Source organism: Anser cygnoides, chromosome 3 (assembly GCF_040182565.1).
Source record: "Anser cygnoides isolate HZ-2024a breed goose chromosome 3, Taihu_goose_T2T_genome, whole genome shotgun sequence".
Classification (NCBI taxonomy): domain Eukaryota; kingdom Metazoa; phylum Chordata; class Aves; order Anseriformes; family Anatidae; genus Anser; species Anser cygnoides.
In genome coordinates, this window is record NC_089875.1 from 75525008 (window position 1) to 75547457 (window position 22450).

The following is a 22450-nucleotide window of genomic DNA, read 5'->3' on the forward strand; positions in this document are numbered from 1 at the left end:
GTTCTGGTTAAACTTTGATGCAAAGGCTGTTGCAACATTAATTGCAGACAATGAAATAAGAGCAGTCTGTGGTTTGCTATTGTTTTCAGAGCCGCCTGAAGTAAATTAAATGCTTAGCATTTAAGCTGTCCAACAGCTAAAAGAGTAAAACTCCAAGTAACTTCTGGGCTAAAAAAAGCCATTCAGCACAAGACCACTGCAATTTAAATCAATTTTTTTACTTTCAACTATTCATTGTAAAAGATATAGTGCCAGGAGACTCAATACCAGTAAGATTATAAATGAATGGAGATCAAAGAAGAGAAATTGTTTAGCTCACTCCCATATTTCACAGTGACCCTTCACAACTCTTTCCTCCTTAACCATTCCACGGGTCTGTTACTGAGCAAACCCAGCTCCATCTACTTCATCAATACTGCCAGCCTCGGCTGGCTCTTTCTCTAGCTCTTCCACAGACACCTTTGTTCTTTCGTGCATATGTGCAATTTCTTCAGAGAAACCACTCCCTTCATCCTTTTCCTACAGTGCCACAGTATGGTTTCAAAGAAAAGCCAGCCCAAATCCCCAAACCTAGCTGCTAGACAGAACAGCATTTATGCTAATTTCTACCTGTTACGTACAGATTCAGCATTAAAAGAGCAAGAAATAATTTATATTGTAGAAACTATGAACTATATGATGATGTGCTAGGTCTCCTACATGGTCTCTTCTCATTTACTGCATGAAATGGAAGACGGTCATTGACTACTTCTTTAGCCTACTTAATTCAGTGCCTGGACTCATACCTAAATCCACCTAAATAACACAATACAGAAGTATTGACTTTATTCAGTCCAATTGCATGACATTCAACAAGGCTAAGCGCTGGGTCCCGTACTTGGGTCATAACCCCGTGAATCAATATAGGCTTGGGGAAAAGGGGAAAGTCTGCTGAAAAGCTGCCTGGCAGAAAGGGACCTGGGGGTGCTGGTCGGCAGCCAGCTGAACATGAGCCAGCTGTCTGCCCTGCTGGCCAAGAAGGCCAACAGCATCCTGTCTGTGTCAGAAACGGTGTGGCCAGCAGGGCTAGGGAAGGGATCATCCCCTTGTACACGGTACTGGTGAGACTGCACATTGAATATTGTGTTCAGTTTTTTTGTGTTTCACTACAAGAAAGATATTGAGTTGCTTGAGCATCTGCAGAGATGCCGGTCCCTTTCCTCAGGTGACAAGTTATAAGACATGAGGAAACTGTCTCAAGTTGTGCCAGGCAAGGTTTAGACTGGATATTAGGTTTAATTTCCTCATGAAGAGGGCGGTCAGGCATTGGAAGGGGCTGCCCAGGGAAGTGGTGGAGTCCCCATCCCTTGAGGGATTTCAAAGACGTGCAGACATGATACTAAGGGACATGGTTTAGTTATGTGACTCCGAAGGTCAGGTTGATGGTTGGACTTTACGATTTTGAATGTCTTTTCCAACCTAGATGATTCTATTATTATATTTTCATGTATTGCAAATATTAATCACTTTGCAACCTATGTGTGAAATTGTGTGGTTTAATTGGTCTCAAAGAGACACAAAGGATTCTGGAGCACAAGAAAAAAGCCAAAACCATTTTCCAGTGGAGCCTTATTCTAGGTGCCCAATTTGAAATATTAGAGCCTGTAGAACACTATTTTATAGCACCCACTATATACAGAGCAATGCTGAAATCAAGCAACTTTTACAGCTGGGAGTATTTGATGGTGCTGCAAAATAAAATCCAGATGCATCACATTTGTTACCCAGTAAATGAGGAACACTCAATAAGCAGACTACTGCAAGAAGTCCCATTTCAGGTCAACACTCACAGATATGCTGAAACCTCCTCAGTCATCACAGAGCTACAAAACAGGTGCTTAGTTCCCACCTCAGCTTCAGCTCCTTACACATTAGCTGTTGACTTACAGCAATCTTTCAAAAAGGGAGGAAACTTTGATTCAATTCAGACCTGTTTGCACTCCCTGAAGATTTCCCTATCAGCTTTTAGATGACAATTTGGAAGCTCAGAAAACCTGTATTTCTCATACTGACAATATTTTCAGTGGTCTGGCCCCTCGCCCAAGAGTCCCAGATTGTCCTTTCCTCCTGGAGCTCCTCTCTTCCTTCTCATTACTGATCTCCCCCAAGTCTAACTTTGATTTCATGTCCCTGTTCCTTCCTAATCTCCTCACTATTCATTGTCCTTGCAACATCATCTTGTCTCAGTCACACTGTTTGAGGGATCAGACATCACAGAAGAGTCTCTTTTTGAGCTCCACTTTCTTCTCTGAAGAGCTTCCCATAACCAGAAGAAACAAGTGCAAATTCCTGCTTAGTCCTGCTGCTTCTGGATGGGTGATGCCACATAACTTGTGCAGGGGTCGTTTAACCTGGTACTTTTTTTTTTTTTTTTTTTTTTTGCCAAAATAGGCTTACCTTTTCCTGGTGTAAATATGCCCTGAAAAACATGTGTTGTTTTTTTTTTTTCATGACATATGCCTTATTACCTGTTTGAGAAGCACTCCAGCACACTGTAGGCGCACTCATAAAGGTGGGGGGCACGGAGGGAATAACAGCAATGTGACTGCACCACCGCTACGGAGATGACTACCTCTGTGACACATTCATCTTACATAATGAGCTGCTGAGCTTCTTGACAAAATAAGATACTGAAGTAAATGCACATTTTTACATGATTCATATTTAAGTAGGTTTGATCTTTAAGTGTCAAGGACAGAAACATGAAGCCACAGCTAATAAAAGAAACAGCTGTAGCAATTTGGAATTATATTACTGCACAGACTTTATTAATTTGAAATTAAAGGGCTCCAGAACTTGTATTCCTTCTGAAGAGCTTCAGATTCATCGACAGAGGTAAATCAAAGACAACATTTTGGGAATACCTCATTTAGCAAGTAGGCTATAATTTAGTTTTGTCCAACTTTCAAGTTCCTGACTAAACTAGCTAAGATACATGGCATTTTTTTTCCCATCGTCTGGAACCACCATTATAATCTTCCTTTTGTTATATACCGTGTGCTTTGAGTACGTTTACCAGGTGATGCTGGAGTGCAACCCATCCAGAAGAGCAAGGAAATGCAACTGTTTTCCTAAAATAAAAGGGTTTGGGGACTTCAGTATTTACACTGAACATTTTTTCTAGTGAAATATAGCAGATTGCATGCATCTTTTTAAAAGACAGTTTGTCCTGCTGCAAGCAGTTCTGTTCTCAGCTCATTGACAGCTATAGAGGATCACATGAGCAAAAATCAGTACAGTCTGTAGGTCAGGGTCAACATCAACTTAAAGAGAAATTTCCACAACTAGGAAAATCTTTTCAAATAATACCCTCTTCCCCACTCCTTTTGAAAGCACAAGCTCAAGTATTTACTGAACTGGCCCCTGAAAATGTATACACTTCTTTTCTTTGTTCTGTTCTGCTTGAAAGTTGTACATTACTGTAGTAGTAAGAAACCAAACAGGGAGAAATTTGAATTAAGGAAGAAAATGACAGTTCATTAGGAAACTGAAATGACTTTTTGTAAACTATTTGCTAAAAAATAATATATACTCCACTGAAGTTATGCCTAATCTCTGTTAAGTTATGCAAAATTCTCAAATGTACAACTCTTCCATTCTGTCTTGCTTTCAAATTCCTTGAGATATGTGTGGAGAATCACTACTATAGGACTAGAAAAGCAGTTGTTATCTGTTTTGTAAAATCTTCATTCCTTTCTTCTTGAATTAACAGTATTAAGCCATGTGCTCCATGCAAAATGAGCTCTCATGAGATGACAGGGAAGTATGTAAGAGTATGTTTTCCAGTAGAGAGATCTTAAGTGTCTTCTTATTGAAAGAAACATTAATTCTTTGATTTTTTTTTAAATGAAGTTGTTTGAAACACATACAAAATCTAAAACCAAAACATTTTTCAATCTTCTGTTTCCATAAGGGTGTTCAACCCATTAGTTACATGAGTTAGCTTCTCCCCTCTGCCTCAAAATTCCCTCAAAACAAAGAAATCCATCACCAGTAATGCATGTATTTGTCCCACTAACATAAGAACAAGCAAGTGCTACCTGAAGAGTTACGCTCTAAAAAGGTGAGCAGAGTATCAAATATCATCATAAGCTCCTTCAATTGCAACAGGATCTTAGCAGCTGACCATAACAACAGAAAAATTAAATTGGGATGGGTGAAAAGGTTACCCACTTTCTTCTCCTACATGTTGCAGCTTCATCATTCATGAAGCAGATTCAGGCCTACCGCAGTTTGCACCCTGGCACATTAAAACAGTTTAACTTTCCATAATACTCTTTGTAGCAATTTGCTTGTCCAGACTTGCAAGTTAAGACTCCAGTGCGAACATCAGGTGTACCAGTACACCACAGCAAACGCCTGGATATATGCTGATATTCTACTGTAAATGAGAGACAGCTCATCCTTTGATGAAAGTGGGTAAAACACTCACAAAAACACAAGGCCCGAGAAGACATCCAATTACAGAAAATATTCTGCATTCTGAAAACAGTGTACGTACTTAACAAACCCATCTGCTGTGCAGGGACAGCTTACTCTACGTGAGGCTGTGTAAAAATGACACCATCCTACTCACTGCATCTGTTCCTTGTACATTTTTGGAATTGTATCTACTTACTTTAGCATCAAATTTGGTTTTCTTATTACAAACACTATGGAAAATTTGGGGCCTGTTTCTTCTTAACTGTACACTCATACAAACAGATACCACGGACAACTTTATTCAGGCTCTATTCTGTTCTTACTGCAAGCTTCTAATGAAGAAAATTAGGTTTAGATATCGGTAGGTGAAAATTGGTCAAACCTGCCACCAGGTTGCCAGCTCTTACTTCAGCACAGAAATTTGCATTCACTTGAAGCACATGAATAGCCCCATCAGAAGGCACATAGGATGGAAAGGAAGCATGTATTTTGGTATGTTTCGATTTCTGTGTCTAACTACAAAGGCCAGTTCCTGCCTTCGCCTGAGAGATCAGGCTGAAGCGCAGCACAGTCATGGAAGTTCAAGAGCAGCCCAGGATCTGAAACTTGCTTTCAAGTTGCCTTGTGGTGAATTTGGTAGTTAAAAATGTGTGACATGAGAAAACAGCCCTCTGAATGAATGAGGAAATGCCTATATTGCCAACCAGCACACTGCAGCAGCGTGCCTGAGTACCCCAAAATAACTCTAGCTGATCTTGGTTTAAGTGCCATTGCAGCTGATAAAGGACCAAATTAATTTTTGTAGCCTCTATCTAACCGTGGGCACTGGGCTTTGCAAATTAGATAGGGTTCTCTAAATCTGGAATTTGGAATGGAATTTCCTAAGTGTCTTCTGAAAAACAACACGGTTTATCCTCATAATGCATATATAATTATGGACAACTGTAACCCTTCCTACACCTAGCCCAACATTTGAATATTGATCTTTTGGCTCAGCATCCTGGCTTGCAACAGCTTGAGCTACGGAAGTAGGCAGGAAGAGAAAGCCATCATCTTTTGAGGAAGCAGCTCCTGATGCTGCGTGATAGATCTGGGGGTAGAAGCGAGGCGAGCGAAGGCTTTCTTGCTTCTGAGAGTTGAGGGTTTCCGGCTTGTGCTCTTGCTCTGGGGTACTTATTCTACCACAGCTCCTACATCTGGCATTTCCAGAAGACTGACATTTATGTACACCCTAGGCCAGAGATGAAATCATGCCCAACAACGTATGGTCCATAGGTGCTGGGTGCTATATGCACTGGTCAGTGGCAGTTGTTTTGTCTTTCCTCCCTTAAGCCACCATCTTCCTTTCGTCTTTTGAGGAAGAAAATACCCAGTTTTGGAGATGTGCTTCTGTTCTCATCATGTTGGACACACTGAGTCCTGGAGGCATGCCTGTGTATTTGGTATGCTGCAAGTCTGTGGCTGCTGAGCTCACTTAAACACAGATGGATGCTTTAGAGATTTTAACGAGGGCTTTCTAATGAATATATGCAGTAACACTTCTCAGAGGCTTGTAACTTAGACTTGGATGGCTCTGCACAAAGACGAGGAAAGATTATCCCCCTGCCCTAGAGATCCATCTCCAAGCCAGCTTTCAAGACTCTGCTCCAGAACACCAACTGGCAGCTGTTTTATAGTTTCCTTTTTTTTTTTTTTTTTTAAACTCCATTAATGAAGCCCTCTGGTTTTAGTCCACTCCTGTAAAAACCTGGACTGCTGCTAAACCTTCCAAAAAGGTGGCCAGCCTGAATAAAGGAGCAAATATGGAAAACTTTGTCCCTAATGATTATAGTCCAATAAAATCATAACTGTCTAAAAGTACCAGTAGTGCAAAACCCTCAGGCTTTATTATTATTATTTAGATCTAGCAGTATCTTGCTGCTCCTGTTATGAGCAGTTCATATGAGTTTGGTGGCTTGTTATAGCATAGTTAGCAAGTATCAAAAAGAAGGTAATTTAAGAAAGCACATCTCAGACTGGTCTTTATTCCCCTTTATTGTCTGACAACGTGTGAATTCTTAACTGTATAAAACTCTAACAATTTTACTTAAGGATCCAAGAGGAAGTTGCGTCCAGCTCTCCTCAGGTACTTAAAGTACCATCAAATCATCTTTTGCAGATTAGGTGTCGACAGTGAAGAAATGCCTAAACCACTAAATGCCAGAGATGGAACACCCTGCTCCCCTATTTCTTGCAGTCTCTCCTTAAGCACTTGCTCCTGTTGGAAACAACACACTAGGTCACAGGGACCTCATTTCACATGGCAGTTTTTATATAAGAGAACAAAAACCATGATGGTCTTTATAGTCCCCTAAAGTTAAGAGGGGTCTCAGACAACACGGGAAAGAGAAACTAAATGTGCAACAGAATCTCTGGGAAGTTGGGAAAAAGCAAACGGCCAAGAAAATACCCTACACTTGAAAAATGGCAGAAGGAAGAATGTAAACTGGAAAGAAATTCTTACTGTCTAAAATTAGGTGAAAGACAGGGAGGAGGAGATGCTCACATTTAAACTCCAAAATGCCATGCTCGTGTAAGGTCCTTTTGCAAGGCTGCATTTTAAAGAAACGTGCATGAAAGCAATGTTACTTCTGCATGACTTCCCTGCCAGTTTCCTCTTTAGAAAAGGGCAGAACTGTAAACACCGTCTACCTAGGAGAGAAGCAGGAAAGTTCAACCTTTTGACAGTTGGGTGCTGACACCATTTTGTCGGAGGGAACAGCGCTCCGAGCTTTTCACCCCCTCTACGCACAGCTGCTCTCTCTCTCACTTCCTTTGCCCCGTTTCACCTCGGTGCCCCTTGATGCTACGGCAGGGCCTGAAGCAGGTCCCTGTGGGACAGATGTCTGCTGGGGCTCACAGGGGGGCATGGACAAGAGCAGGAGTGGAAGTGCCCCTTTCTGAAGGGCTCTCCCCATCCTCCTTGGCCCCACTATCTTCTAAGTGAGGGTTTTATGAGCTTCTCTCGTTTCCTGCTAGGTCGGGGCTCTCCTTCACAGCCTGTACCACCCTGATTATTCAAGTATCCGCCACAAAAATCTGCTCAGCTCAAGCCATCAAAGGATTTTCTATGAAAATTAAATTATACACTCGAGTACGATTTATCCAGCGGGGATGGAATTTGATATAATCTGGAGTTTGAAGTGACTTTGTATCACGTAACTTTTGTTCTTCTACTAGTTCTCCTCGTCCTGCTAACTTCAGTCGACATGTTCCCAAAGGCACACCACGGTGCCACTGCCCCTAACAGCTGTTGGTGCAGACCATAAACTTTTAAAGATGTGAGAAAGACTTATGATCTTTTTATAATCTAACTTTGGATCATCTGCAGAATGTCTTCAGATATTAAATCCATTTTCTGACTCAGACACAAGCTAATTTTAAGTGACAGTTCACCAGGGAAGCGTTTTATTATTTGATTATAGCCCCCTGCCTCAAGTGGCTGTATTTCAGCTGGAGGTTTAGAAGTATGTTTTTCTCTGTTTGAAAATATGCTTTCTGTCATGTCTAAGAGTTACTGGCAAATACCACTTATTACAATTTAATGCAAAACCACTTCTTTTCTTGTTGCCTCTCTCTAGTAGATGTCTACATTGGAAAAAGTTTTGAAGCGTTACATCTGTGCTGCAGTGCTCATTACTATATAGCCAACTGAGCTAGAATATGTGACTACCTCACTAGCCATATTCCTAGAACAAAATTCAGCATTACAGTCTTTTCAGGGGCAATGTTTCAGTAAGCTCCCTCATTTCCAACAGCTCTCAACTCCCGTCCTCACACTTTACTTGCAGGGCCATGCTGTAAAAAAAGTCAGTGAAATATCTCACATCAAAAACAAAATCTCACAACACACAACTTACTGCAAGTTTATATCCAAACCACTTACTGGTACAGTTCACCTGTGCCAGAAAGCATCCCTGCCACAAGTGTGATGTTAGTAGAGGGTAGCATAGGACTGAAACTTCAATAACTGAAATTGGGAGATAGAGCTACACCCTTAATTACTGCTTTCTTGTCCCTTCTTTCTTGATTTTCTTGTTTCCATTTTGTTGTACATACTTCAAAACCAAACAAGAAGAAAGTGTGTCATCCTCCCCCCTCTCCAAAATGTTCCACTTGAACCAAGTACCAATTCAAGCAGATGCAACACTACAGACACTCTGCTGAAGAAGTATCCAGATCTGAGTTTCAATGAGAAATATTTACAGATACTGGGTAATATCTCAAGGTCCCAAAGATAACCCTAGCTTCTAGTCCTGTAAGCATCCTTTCTTTGTTAATATGGTGCCAAAGATGTACAGAAAAAAAAATAATATTTAAATGTGGACCACAATAAAGAGTATTTTCCCAGCTATTTGTAAAAAAAGGTTTGTTTTGGGTCACATACAAACATTGAAGTGTTTGGGAAAAAAATGAAAGAAAACCATACTTTTTTTCCCCCCGTTCCAAACCTTATATTGAGATGGCTGGCTAGGTTCTGATTTCATTTACTCTACTCTAAATCAAGATTTCATGGACTTGTCTACGAGTTACGGAGCAGCTGATTAAGGCGTGAATTCAGAGTGCTTTATCTTTTTCACATCAGCTCCCGGCGCTCATTCTTGGAGAGCAGCACAAAATACTTTTGAGTGAGCTCACTGTCAAAGCCGAGCAAAACACACAGTGTTCAGCATGTGTTAAGGGTTCCTAGGAAGGGAGGGAGCTGCAGCCTGTGCTAACACACTGCTATACATCCATCCCCCGGCTGCCTTAGGTAGACAAGCCCCAAGAGCTGCCACCTCGCATTTATGCTGCAATACGTGAGCTCTGAACCCGGCACTTGCCAGACTAGAACCCCAACTGGGTTTTGTTCAGATGCTTCCCCTCTAGCCCAGATTACTCTTGGTATTGTGAAAAAACTATACGGAAGACACATGGATACTACAAAAGCTTATAGTAAAGTCTGGGAATGTGAGGCCAGCAGGCTGCTTATGGCCACAGTTTCATTTCATGCAGGCCGCAGAGAATTTCCCCTCCCCATCCCAGTACGTGTCAGCGTGCAGGCTGAGAAATATGCCTCAGCGGCCTGCATAGCTGTCAGCAATTACAGACCTTTCCCCCACCTTGTTATAAACTTCATGTGGACAACAGCAATGTTGAGGGGGAACTATTATAGCTAGGTCCCCACAGCAACAACATGCTGTAAATCACAGAGAGACCGAGTCTATTGGGGGAAATACCACAAAATCTACCAACCAGCAATATTTGGTAACCTCAGTGTCATGGCTTTATTTTCCCTCCCTTCACACACTGCTGCTTTTCCCTTTCTTTTTCCCTCCTTTGCTTTCTCTAACCACTTCTGCCGTTCTTTACCCAGGGAAGCGGTTGAGTCACCATCCCTGGAGGTCTTTAAGAGGCGTTTAGATGTTGAACTTAGTGATACGGTTTAGTGGAGGACTTGTTAGCGTTAGGTCAGAGGTTGGACTGGGTGATCTTGGAGGTCTCTTCCAACCTAGACGATTCTGTGATTGATTCTGTTCTTCCCTTCTGCCCTAAATCCTGCCCACACCATTAACAACCATGGGAGCCATTTAACAGGAGCCACTTCAAACCATGCTGCCAGGCTAGGCCTGCACGCTGTTACAGTGATCACGTGGAAAAGAGATAAAGACCAGAACATGGAATTAACTTTTTATAAACGGAGGTGGTTTTCATAGCAGAATAGAAATCTGAAAGAAGTTTTCCACTACACACGGAGATGCACTTTGTTATTGGCTAGGCATTCAATCAAAATTATTTTCCTTGAGACACTGTTCCTCATCGGCTGATAACATCAGTGCTACTTTAGGGAGTTTTAATTTTAGGCTTCTTTGGTGTCTTCCCAACTTAAGCATAACAATTTTTGAGGCAGAAGTGTGTTTTTCCCCATGTTTTCATATTCAAATTAATTCAGTGTAATTTTGAAATTTTTCCTTCTTTAAGGGCAGGTGAACATGAAAGGGCATACTGTCTCACAGATTACCCCTCAACGCTGTTTTCTGGGATAAATCTGTCCAATTTTGTCTATGCTTTAGCTATGAAAAGATGTCATCAAAAGCAGAATTCATCTCACCTAACATAAGGGACTTGTAAGGGAAATATCTACAGCATTGGAGCTAGGATCCTTTTGTAATCCATGAAGAGAAACAACCACAAGCCAAGACTCATCCCATATATTTTAGATGCTTACCTAGGATGAGTTACATTCTGAAAGTATTGCTTCCTCTGCAATTTATTCAAATCCCTCTCTTCTTAAATATATATTATTTTTCCTGGTCTATTTACAACCTATTTAAATTTCGAAGTTTTTGAAGCAGGGATTGTCTTCCTTCATATATACATATGCAACAAATAGAACAACAGTATCACGACTGTATGACCGTGGCCTTTAGTTACTGCCACAGTACAAAACATCAACAACAATAATGATATGAATATTGGAAGCCTATCCTCAAAAACAACAACAACAAAAAAGGAAGAAGAAGAAGAAAAAGGTTTCACAGCCACAGCATGCAACACAATGCTGAGAGGTCAGATATGGTGACCAATCAAATAGAAAGCTTTGTCCTGCTTACAAAGTCTCCCCTTGTTATGGTTATGGACTCTGATCTGTTACACAGCAATAAATTTTGTTCATGGTATTTAGCTTTTACAAAGAAGGTGAAAGAAGGACAACTATCATGTTGTTTCCAGCCCTTAATTTAAAAAAAAAAAATCATGGGGAAAGAGAAAAGCAGGGGGAAAGAGAAACAGGCCTTTTAACAGATGTTAAAAGGAGTTCATCTGTATCAAGCAAAGGCTTCTGATCCTGTTTCTAGAGATTGGGCTGGGCTTCCATTCCAGGTGACCCTCTCCTTCCCAAGCTATTCTTTTTTTCTGAATGTGCAATGGAAGAGAGCTACCTCTAAGTCATGCTGTAAATCCAGCGCTGCAGGGGAAACTCGGCTGTTGGGATGTTCTGAATGGGCTCCATATTCACAAGCTATGTATGTATTCCCCCTGATATCGGTCATGACAGCTACTGGGATGGGAAATGCCATGAGGAAAAGAGATTCAGGTAAAGGTGGGATCCACTGAAACACAAGAGCTTTTGGGCAGGAAGGCTGTCATTGGGGAACCAGGTAGAGGTAACTTCATAGTGAAGAGGAATATGGAACTTCTTCAAGCCATTAGGAGCAGAAAGTAAAGTAAAACAATGCAAGTCAGATTGCTGTGCTTGTGTAAATAAGGGCATCTCTGGTCATTAAACTGTAATTGGTAAAATATTATTACAACGCTTGTTCAGACTACCAGCCATTATGACTTTCAGAAACTCCTGATATTCTTTTATTTTTTTGAGTAAAAACAGAATTCGTCAAATAACACACACACCTCATTACTGCTACTTTCAAACCCTAACTGCAGTACCTATACTTTTTTCTGCACAGAACTACCGATGCACAATTTAAAACCCCACCGCACACAATAGTCTCCTTAGCATGCACAATTCTCAACTAAACATGACATTACTTCACCCGTATTCAGACTGACCTGTCTTCTCAGGCTAATAGCAGTGTTTTCAAAACAGTATTACATTCCTTTGCAGACTCCCTCTAATTCAATAAAACCTTCTCAAGGAAAACCAATCAAGTGGGTGATTTATGTAGCTGTATAGGTACAGCTTAATAACCTTAATCAAATCACTAGGCTACATATAAAAGCCAAATTTACACAGAAGGGCTTCCTTTCACAAATGAATAAATGCTGAAAACATAACTTCAAGAAAAAACTTGCGAATAAAAAAAAAAAAAGCAAAGTAAGGTAATTACCTATCTCCCTTTGGTTTTCTTTTTTGTACTGTCTTCCCTTTGGGTCGTCTTTCACTTCCTAAACAGGGGCTCCCACCAGGGCCTGTTACCCGTATTGATTCAAGGCCTTTGGAAGATTTCTTAAAAGTAAATTCCACTGGTTCTCCTTCTTTTAGGCTTCTAAATCCTTCCATGTAAAGCTTGCTCTGTAAATAGGAAAAATACTCTTGGTTACCATTGCCTTCAAAACAATATTTACATTCATAATCAACAGGACAAATTTTCTCCTGTCTACTATCCTGGAATACATACAGGTTGAATAACAGTTTCCTCTGCATGAGCTAGCGGATAATACTACAAATTATAGTCCCAGATACGCTGAAAACACTATTCAACACTAAACAAGTAACAAGAATCTTTTTTCAGTACAAACAAAACTGAAATAGTATTTTCCTTTTCTGTGTTGAATGCTGTTGATCTAAGAAGGCAGAGAAAATGCTGCATCCTTAAAATCCTAAGACAGCTGTAAGTGAATAGGCTCTTTTAATGAAAAGGAAAGGGAGCAACTGTTCACTTCAGAGCTAATTCATTTTATGATCAAAATTATCATCATTCGTATTCTTTATATCTGGGATACAGCTCTGCCCATCTGAAAACAAATGAAATATACAATGAACACCAAAGGCAGGAGGAAGGCACCCTGAATAATGCCAACTGAAATGGGCAATTCAAATATCCCTAGTGAGCAGCTAAATTTCTGTTCGCTACCCAAAAATCTCATGTAGTTAGCATGATTCAGGTACAGATTTGTATTTTCATTCACAGAAAAGGAAATTATCATCACCAGAACAAGTGAAATAAATACTAATACATCTTCTGATACTATACTGTAGCAGCAAAATCTTGGATGAGCTGTAATCAACAGAAGCTCACCACTGACTTTAATGTAAAGAAAAAATTCCCTTCAGTTCCTATAAATTATGTACAGTAGTAAATCTATATCCCAGGACCCATGTGATGAATTAAATAAAATGATCATCAAGATAAGTTAGACAATTTCTTTTATGGGAAAAAAAAGATACAACAGTAGACACTGGATGCACTACACATTTATTTTAGCAGTTACACATTACGTGAGTGAGATCAGAATTTGCACATTACATGAGTGAGATCAGAAGTTACACATTACATGAGTGAGATCAACTGGATTTACAGAGAATATTACCAAATCCCTTTCCATTTCCAAATACTTTCTTCTTTTTTTTTTTTTTTTGGCCCAAGAATTATGAAACACGTCATCTTCTTTTGCTCTTGAACTCTTAATAGCAAAGAAAATTTATCTTGATTGATTCTTACTCAGCTCTCCAGCACTCATACGGCTGAACTGTGGAGTCAAGGAGGGAGCCTTCACTGCAGGTACTGTCCCACTCAATCACGTGTCAAAACGAGCCAAGTGATACTCGACTGTGTAAGTCACATCTACTCCCCCCAGGTCCAACTAGGGAATGTGCTGAAGTCAGACTGCAATCCCTGACATGGACACCCTGTATACATGTTATGGGCATGGAAGTCTGCAGCACCATGACACGGTCGCTGAGGCAGTCTGAGCTCAAGCTGCCTTACAAATCTCATCCCAGATGTTCGGGGCTGTTGGCCCTGGTGTCTGCATGGCAGTCTCTCAGAGACAAAAGGGGCTGAGAACAGAAGTTACACAGGCTATCTCAAGAGGTCCCTTCCAACCTAGACTCTTCTGTGATTCAGAAGTCTTAACCTGCAGCTGAATTACAGCCAGTAAGGCTGGAAAACAGGATTCCTCTTCCTCGTCCTGCAGCAGAGTTACCTTGGGGAACTTGTGTCAACTTCTCTCCATCCCAAGAGATGTCCCTCTTGGGACATCTCTACAAAGTCCATTGCCCACAGCACTAGTAGACTAAATTAAATATTTCTAATTAAATATTACAAAATAATTGGGAATATTTATTTTAATGAAACCATGTCAAAGCACACACACATCTTCGCTTCAAAAAACCCATGTATCAGACCAGCTCACAGTCTACCCAGCAGCAACCGTTCATAACAAGAAATTAAGAAGGTTCGCTTGACAGAGGGACACAGTTGCTTATAATTTTTCCAGCAGTCAAATGTAAGCAACAACACAGTTCAACCGGTTAGAGCAAGGCTATTTTTTCCTTACCCAGTTACTTCAAACAGATAAACACAAGCCTGTGTTTTTCACTAATACTGAATATGGCATGGATGTTTGTCTTCTTCTTTAATTACAACTTAATGAAGATATAGTTAAGTCTACAGCAAGACTTTTTCCTTTCCAAGTCTCACAGTTTACAAAACAAACACCAAGAGGTTGACATCTGATATGCACATTACGTTATGTCTTCTATTTTACTTCAAAAGAAAGAAGAACTTACCCAAACGCAACCTAAAACAAGGTATGTGTTAGTGTTCTTAAATGTTTTTTTTTTCACATTTCACTTTTAGCAACGAAACTTTCATTTCCAAACAAAGCACTATACTTTCAAGAGGGTTTTATGAAAAGTATGTTTAAAAGCCAAAATTATGGAACAATCATCGTGCTTTCATAAGTCACGTATTATGCAAGTGTACATTTTTTTGAATATTTGTTTTTTCAAGCACTTTTTTCAACAGAAAAGGTTAAAAAAACAATCCAAATGACTTGCACAGTACCCTCCTTTAATACACCTCAACAGCTTATCAATGCTAATAGATGGATTTGGTGTTCTTTGACTTATTGTGTAAACACATACTATGTTGTCAGTCTGCTCATGAAGAGATACTCTGTGGGTGTAATAACAATTCAAAATCATTATGAAAAAAATGCTGTTTGAAAACCAGAAGAAAAAAAAAATCTAAACCCCTTAAGTTAAGAGTTCCTTTCAACTTTTCTGAAGAGTTGGACAAAAAAATGTCTGTAAAGTTGATAATTTAATGTTGGGAGACCTAACTTGGTATTTTCCTCACATTATTTAAACAAATAAAACACACACAATTAAAAGCAGCCAGAGTTTCAAGTCAGTGAACCATTTCTAGAGCCCTGAATGGGGTGTTTGGGCACACTGCCAATGAACAAAGGGAAAAACTTAAAAGCACCATGCTTTTCCCCCTTTCTCTCTTTCAACTGTCACAGACTTTGCTGTTATTTTTACCAGAAGTCAATACAGTGGTTTCAGACAGTTTTTTTTTTTTCTTAACTTAACAGTGCCAGTTCTCTATATTTTTTTAAAGCCATCCAATTATTTCTTGATATTTTAGCCTGTAATGTGAAGTCTCACACATCACTGTCACAAGCAACAGCTTGGCCCAAAAAGCTGGCAATTTCTTAAGAGTATTAACAGCAACAACAAAAAATATGAAAAACCCATGATGACAAGTTCTTGAAAAGCATTTCTTAGTATGAAGCAAACCCCGAAATATCATAAACTGTATTATCAAGACCATCCCAAAGAAAAATACCATTTCCTCAGTAGTTTCAGGGAGTGCTTGCAACACTCACCCGGCTCTACAAAAGAAAGGAAGTTTGGAATTAAGGCTCATTACAGGGGTCTGATCTCCTCTGATACACGCACATTACTTTTATTAACCTGTCTGGAGGGATGGGAGGACATGTTCCCAGTAAGCACCTCCTCAACGCTTCTTTGTCACTTCTAGCTGGGGCTGCAAAGAACTGCTCTTGTAGGCATGAAATTCTTGGGGGGGGTGGGGGGGGTGGCAGCGGTGGTGTTATTCAGTGGCAGTTCGGCTTAGATCATTTATTTTCTCTATCTCTCATTTCTGCCCCTTTTTATCTAGTGATTGATTGATTGCTCGGTACAATGACCAGATGCCACCAGTACGCTGAGTTTTACAAAGTAAGAAAACGGCTTTCCCTCCAAAATTATCTACAATTAAATCCAGACATGAAGAAAAGCATATCCTGAAGCCCAGCCAGGCTAAAGACTTTAAGAAATTCTCTCCAAAACAATCTTGCCCAGTGTCATCAACCTCTGGAGTGCTTCTGAATCTTCTGTCACACAGAGTAAGATGAGACAGGTGAAACATTTTACACTGGATCTACACCAGTGCTCTCACCCACATTTGCTCAAGAACAGAGTTGCTGTACAACGTAAATCTTAGGGGAAGTGCTGTGAAACAACGTAAATTGCATGATACAAAGGCTGCTGCTAGAGTACATCGAAAAGTTCATTTTAGGAGGTTTTTGAAGTTAAGATATTTTTGCAGAGGGCATGCTAAAACAAACAAAAAGTCCATTACACAAAATGGCAGGCTCTCAAAGAGCAACGTGTAGCTCTGCATTTACACAGAAACCAAAGGCCACGCGCCCATGCAACAACCTAACCTCTCGCCACTGCTCCCTCCCATCCCTTGCTCCTGCTGACCTCAAAGGCTTTTTCCTGCTCCTAGAGGCTTATCTTGCACCAAATCTGGCACTTCTCAGTCCTCCCCATAAGCCAATTTAACCCACTAATCTGACAGGAAACAAACTCAGTTTAAAAAAAAAAAAAAGAGGGGAGGGGGAGGGTAAGAGGAAGAGGAAATGGGGATAGATTTCTGTTTTTCCAGTGAGCTAAATCTGTTCACAGAATGGTTCAATGAGCTCCAGGGCACACACAGTGGAAACTGCAGCTATTGAGATTAGAATGTGCTTCTTAGTATTTTGTGAAGAAAAAAAAAAAAAAAGTGGTAGTGGTACTAGTTACAGTAATTCATAGTTTGATTACAAAGAATATTTCTAAGTTTACTCTAAAAATAGAGCTACGAAGAACTCCTTGCATTTCTCAAAGATTTGCCTTCCAGGTGTTAGTCACTGAAAAGCCACGTATACTACATGCATACAACATTTACTACATAGGGTAACCTATTTCAAGCAACTTTACGGTACGGAAAGAACTGGTACTTAGGCAGGTACTGCAGTGCAGCTGGTACACTGCAGTTCCACATCCCTATTTACTTGGAATTTGTTTCTGTCTTGAATTTCCACCTCAACTGCAGTCATTTTCATAACCTCATGCCCATTCATCATCCTGTCACTGTGCCCGTACTGTTACTCTTCTTACTGTGAAGTATGCAAAGGTATTTATTTAGCTTTGGAACAAAAGGCTCGCTAACTCAAAACCACCCTCCCTGTACAAGAGATGAACTACTTCCTCCCTTTTCTTACACTTTACTAAATAAACTTTTACTAACTGCTTTAACTTAACAACTTTATAACTTCTAAATCACTTAACACATTCAGTTCTTGTTCCTCCATGACCTCTGAGAAGTGAGCATTTTTTGATTATCTACTCTTCCTTCCTTTCACAGTACCTTTTCACTACAAGGTTCTCTGCTAGAAAGAGCTATGTGATTTCCCACAATTCTCCTCCTTTCTTTATTTGAGATTCAAGTTGAACCTTTTGTCCATTTAAGCCTCCAGTACTTCAGCTCACCTAAGCCAACTCAGCGGCTCTACTAATTTAACAAAAATTAGACCTTAAAATGTTAAGTTGTTGACTTTCTATCTTCAATTTTAAACCAAATTAACCCAGTCTGTGTTTTATCTTGATTTTTTTTTAAATCGGTTTTACTATAATTTCATCAATTCTTTGCAAGTCCAAAATGACATGCCTTCTATTCTGAATTACTGTTTGGGGAAGAAAACCATTACCTATCATGTCCAGAAACAGAACATAATTCTAATACCACTTGTGCTTAAATATTCATCTGGCCTAATACATAGCCTAACTATAAGGTTACTATTCCAATTAGTATTTCTCTCTCATAATGTTATTACTACACTATCTGTATACAAATCCTAAACCAGAAGTCTACTACAGGTCTGCTATAATTACTTCCCAAAGTGATTTGCACCAAACATTTTCTATTGTATCCACGATTGTTTATTTCTTTCCACAGTGCCACTTCATGACAATTTGCTAATTTTCTGCGTAATTTTCAGTATTTGTGTTCAGGCCATGAATGCTATTTGACCGTGTTTCCGCTGCCGCTATATCTGGTTACACATTCAGCACCAGCTGTTCTAGTTTTGTATACTAATGAAAAGAATCTGGATAATAAACATCTCATTTGCTTCTCCCTGACCTCGCCCAGCTTTCTAGCTGTAATAAGTATAATTTTCTGGTACGGCATAGCACCTACACAACTAGTTTTCTACCAGTTTTTGCCTTTCCTCTGGTCAGAACATTTGTGCTAGGATGCGTGCAGCTCTCCTTTACCCCGTTTTCCTTCTGTGCTCTAACACCAGGCATGACAACTAAGCCAGCCTCCTCTCCCATTTCTTAGTGTACGTATATCCCCACCAGTCACGCTAGGCACAAGATACAGTTTTAGGACACAGTTCAGCTGGTTCAAAGGGACGGCTCCTCCTCCCCAACCTCAGTCGCCTACTGACCCGGGAAGAAAACCGTTTACCTGTTCTTGGTAGCGTAAGGCTTTCTGCTGCATTTCATGTGAATCAGATCTCTGCAGAGTCAGAAAACCACCAGTACACTTCAAAAGAAACTGCATGAGCGTGCAGCCACGGCAGGTAAGGAGGGACTGCCCCACGCAGCAGACTTTCGGTGGCATCTTGCCACCTTGTCACTTACGTTGCCTCCATGATACCCTGAAACCACGCCACAAATACTAGAAGGCTTATGATACCCTCAGTAGCCAGGGCATAGAGAAGAGCCCATTTTCTTGCCACTCTCCCAGAGGTTGAACGCATCCCAGCACCCTCGCTGCTGCCTGGCCGTGCCACCTTTGGGAGCCCCACGTGCCCCCCAGCCTGGTTGCTGCTCCCTTCACTGCCTTGCTGCTGAGCTGCTCCTCACTGACGTGAGCCACCCCATTTTCTGTTACTGACACCCTTGTCTGCTGCAGGGCAGCTCTGCAGAAACCCAAAGGATGCTTCCAGAAAAATCAGGAACAAGTCAACATGACCGTCCAGGCAGATCATCCTCTTTTTATTTTCATTAGAAGGAGGTCCTGCTTTTGTGGGTTTTGTTTGGTTTTGTGTTTTTTGATTTTTACTTCTCGCGTGAAACAAGGGCCCGAGGTCCAGATTAGCAAGCTCTCCAAGACTCCCTGATAGGCAATTAATTTTAGAGAAGTGTCAAGTGCAGACTTGGGAGACAGCCAGCATGGCCAGACTGCAGGCACACTGTACCTAAACTCTAAAAAACTCATGGCAATGGTGACCTGCATACTTTTTTAGTGCCCACCGGGGCAGAGTATTTTTCAAGCCTCCTTCCTGCTAAAAAGCCGAACCTCCCAGGGAGAGGTCAGGACAGGCAGTTCTTGCAGCTCTTTTTCTATTATCAGAAGAAAGGAAGTGTCACACCAAGCTTGGTTCTCTCATTTCTTCCACAAGGGATATAAATGCACCAAAACCTGCACAGTGATTGAGCCTTCTCCCGCTTGGCACCTATCCCATGAGTTTAATGGCGAGGGATAGCACACAACACAGCTACTATTCACTCATAAGAACACACTGCACATAGTGCAAACACAGATGTCCCCTAACAGATCTAAAAATCAGCCGATTTTAGAGTCCCGTAAACAGAGACGGAACAACAAGAGCATGGGAAGGTACAATTTACAACCCACATACTTCGCTGCATTTTCCACGCACTGAGAATTTACTCTGGTAGAAAGCACAGTCAATGGTAGAGTTATTTCACTTAAAACCAAACCACAGTTTCCTCCAGATTTACTACACCTTTCTGGTGTCGTTAACCACGTTTTCAGAGGCAACTGCAGCACCTCAAGTTTCCACGCCTGCCCTACTATGGCTACAACATTCATTCCTCTGCTTCTCTACACGCCCCCCCGCCCCGTGCATAGGAACGACAATCCCTACATCAGGAAATGTTTTAGCTATATAAAGCTTTCCTATCCACCTCCCTTACCACCTCCGATCATCCCAAGAGACTACATATAATTAAAAAAAAATTAGGCCCAGACTGCGCTCTGCTAATTCAGGTGTAGCAGGATATCTCTCCGCACAAGCACCGTTCCCTTTTCCTGCACAGAAGTGGCCTGGAAAAGAGCCATGTTTTCTTACTGCAAACCCCTAACATCGATCTCTGGGAAGCCGTCCTTAACCTTTAAAAGGCATACCAGTATCGAAAAATAATACCGGGAAAAGGCAAATCCACCTTATCGCGTCCTAGCTTTACGTGAGAAAGTTGAGCGGTTCACGTCTCGGTGCAAACAGCTGAATGCTGGCAGGTACAGCAGCCACGGGCTGACATGCAAAAAGGCATTTCAGAGAAATGGTTTGCACGTTAGTACAGAGAGAGTCCTGAACCTGGAAACGCCAGTTCAGCTCACCCTGTTCTCTTGGCAGAACATAGCCTGGTTATACTGATTTGTCTTCTTCTCCCAGAAGCATGGTGCAACGGGCAGCTACCAACAACCAAGGAACATCAGGCTGTGAGGAGAGGCTGGGTCACGTTGGTGGGTACCAGCTAACACGTACCCTGGGCAGAAAGGGCCTTACCACTGAACGGCGAGCTGGGGTAGGCCGGAGGGAGTCGGAAAGGATGGAAAAAGTGAGAGGAACATTGCTGGATTGTGCTGGCACGTTCCTGTTACACTGCTGACCGTGTCAACATATTGATATGGTCAAGAGGCAGGGGCACAGGGTGGTGGAAGGACAGGGCCCCAACAAGAGATGATGGCCCACAAGGAGTGAGCTGTGGCATCAGCCTGGCTGAAGGTTCAAGCTCAAACCCACCTGTGGAAAAGACATGGCTTACAGTTACAGAGGTTACAGGGTCTCAAATCCACTGAAGAGCAAACTGCCCTCTCTTCCCAGGCTGTGAAAACACAGGAGCAGCTCAAGTCCTGGAAGCAGAAGGAGGGTTTACAGCCCAGTCCCGATTTGGACTGTGCAAGCAGCCCATCCCTGCTACCTCCTCCTTCTCCTTCTTCTCCCCCAGTTGGCCCCAACTACCCCTGGGCTGGAGCCTGGAGAACCATCCTCACACCACTCATGGGTCCCGAGCTGAGCAATGCAGCCTGCAAGCCTCGCATGGTGCTGCGGTGCCAACCCTGTGGTCCTCGCCTCAGAAACCCGACATCTCTGCTGAGGAGGATGCTTTCTGGAAGCCACCATCAGCTGCACTGGTGTAAAGCCCCTCCACGCTTCCTTCCATCACCTCTTCTAATTGTTCAGAGAGAAAAAAGCCACTGTGAAAACTGAAAAGCCACTGTGAAAAATTCAGGGGAAAAAAAAAAAAAGCCACTTTTGAAAGCTACTGTGAGCAGGGGAGCCAGGGAGTGAGTGAGCACCAACTACAGTTTAGCCAACTGGGAGTAACTATGCCCTGAGCAATCCAAAGATAAAAATCCATTGTCCTGTAAACAGGAACCTCTCTCAAACTATTCTCAAGCATTTGGGCAAACATTGTTCTTACTTTTATAGTGCAGATGTCCTTGGCACCCACTGAGGACTCACACTGCACCATGCAAGGTCCTGCACAAGTTATACAGGCATGGCTTATCAATGGGCGATACACAGATGTTGCTAAAATATTTTGGGGTCAGAATGCACATTTACTATTTCTTTTTAATTCAAATGCCAATATACAAGTGAAACAAAAATAAAATACCGTTCAGAATGTTTATTTACTAAAACTCTAAGTCACCAACAAGACTTTATACGTACAAAAGTAAGAGAAGTATCTGACAAAACTGGTGGGGCTGGAATGTAAGTGCTCATAAAGCTGGGAAATGATAAATAGGCTGAATGTTTTAGTCAGGCTGTTTTTTGTTTTTTAAAGTTATTTTCACAACATTACCTATACTGTAAAATAAAGTACTTTTTCATTTGTTATAAAGGCAAACTTAAGCAGCAGCACTTACACTGTATTAACAATTCCTGACCTAGGATTCAAGTTCTCTAGTATATCTCTTTTTTTGTTTTGTTTTGTTTTGTTATGGTTAATCCTCCTCAGTATTCTTGTAAAGCAAATCATGCATTTACTAACCTTTCATTTTTTTAATCAAGTACTTTCTACAGTATTCTATCAGTTCTAGCAACTTAAAGATCTAGTCACGTATTTCTTAACTAGATAAAGTTTTATTGGAAATACAAATGTTGATTAGGTCCTTCAGATAGATGTTTG

The 22450-nt window shown here is 41.1% G+C and overlaps 1 protein-coding gene across 5 annotated transcripts in view; it reads right to left on the minus strand.

Moving 5' to 3' along the window:
• LIN28B (lin-28 homolog B) overlaps positions 1–22450 on the minus strand; it is a 98497-nt gene that overhangs the window by 32353 nt on the left and 43694 nt on the right. For all 5 annotated transcript variants that reach the window (XM_066994475.1, XM_066994474.1, XM_066994478.1 and 2 more), the window contains one exon: positions 12327–12511. In XM_066994475.1, coding sequence (XP_066850576.1) covers positions 12327–12511 — 185 coding nt within the window. The remainder of the gene's footprint in view (positions 1–12326; positions 12512–22450) is intronic.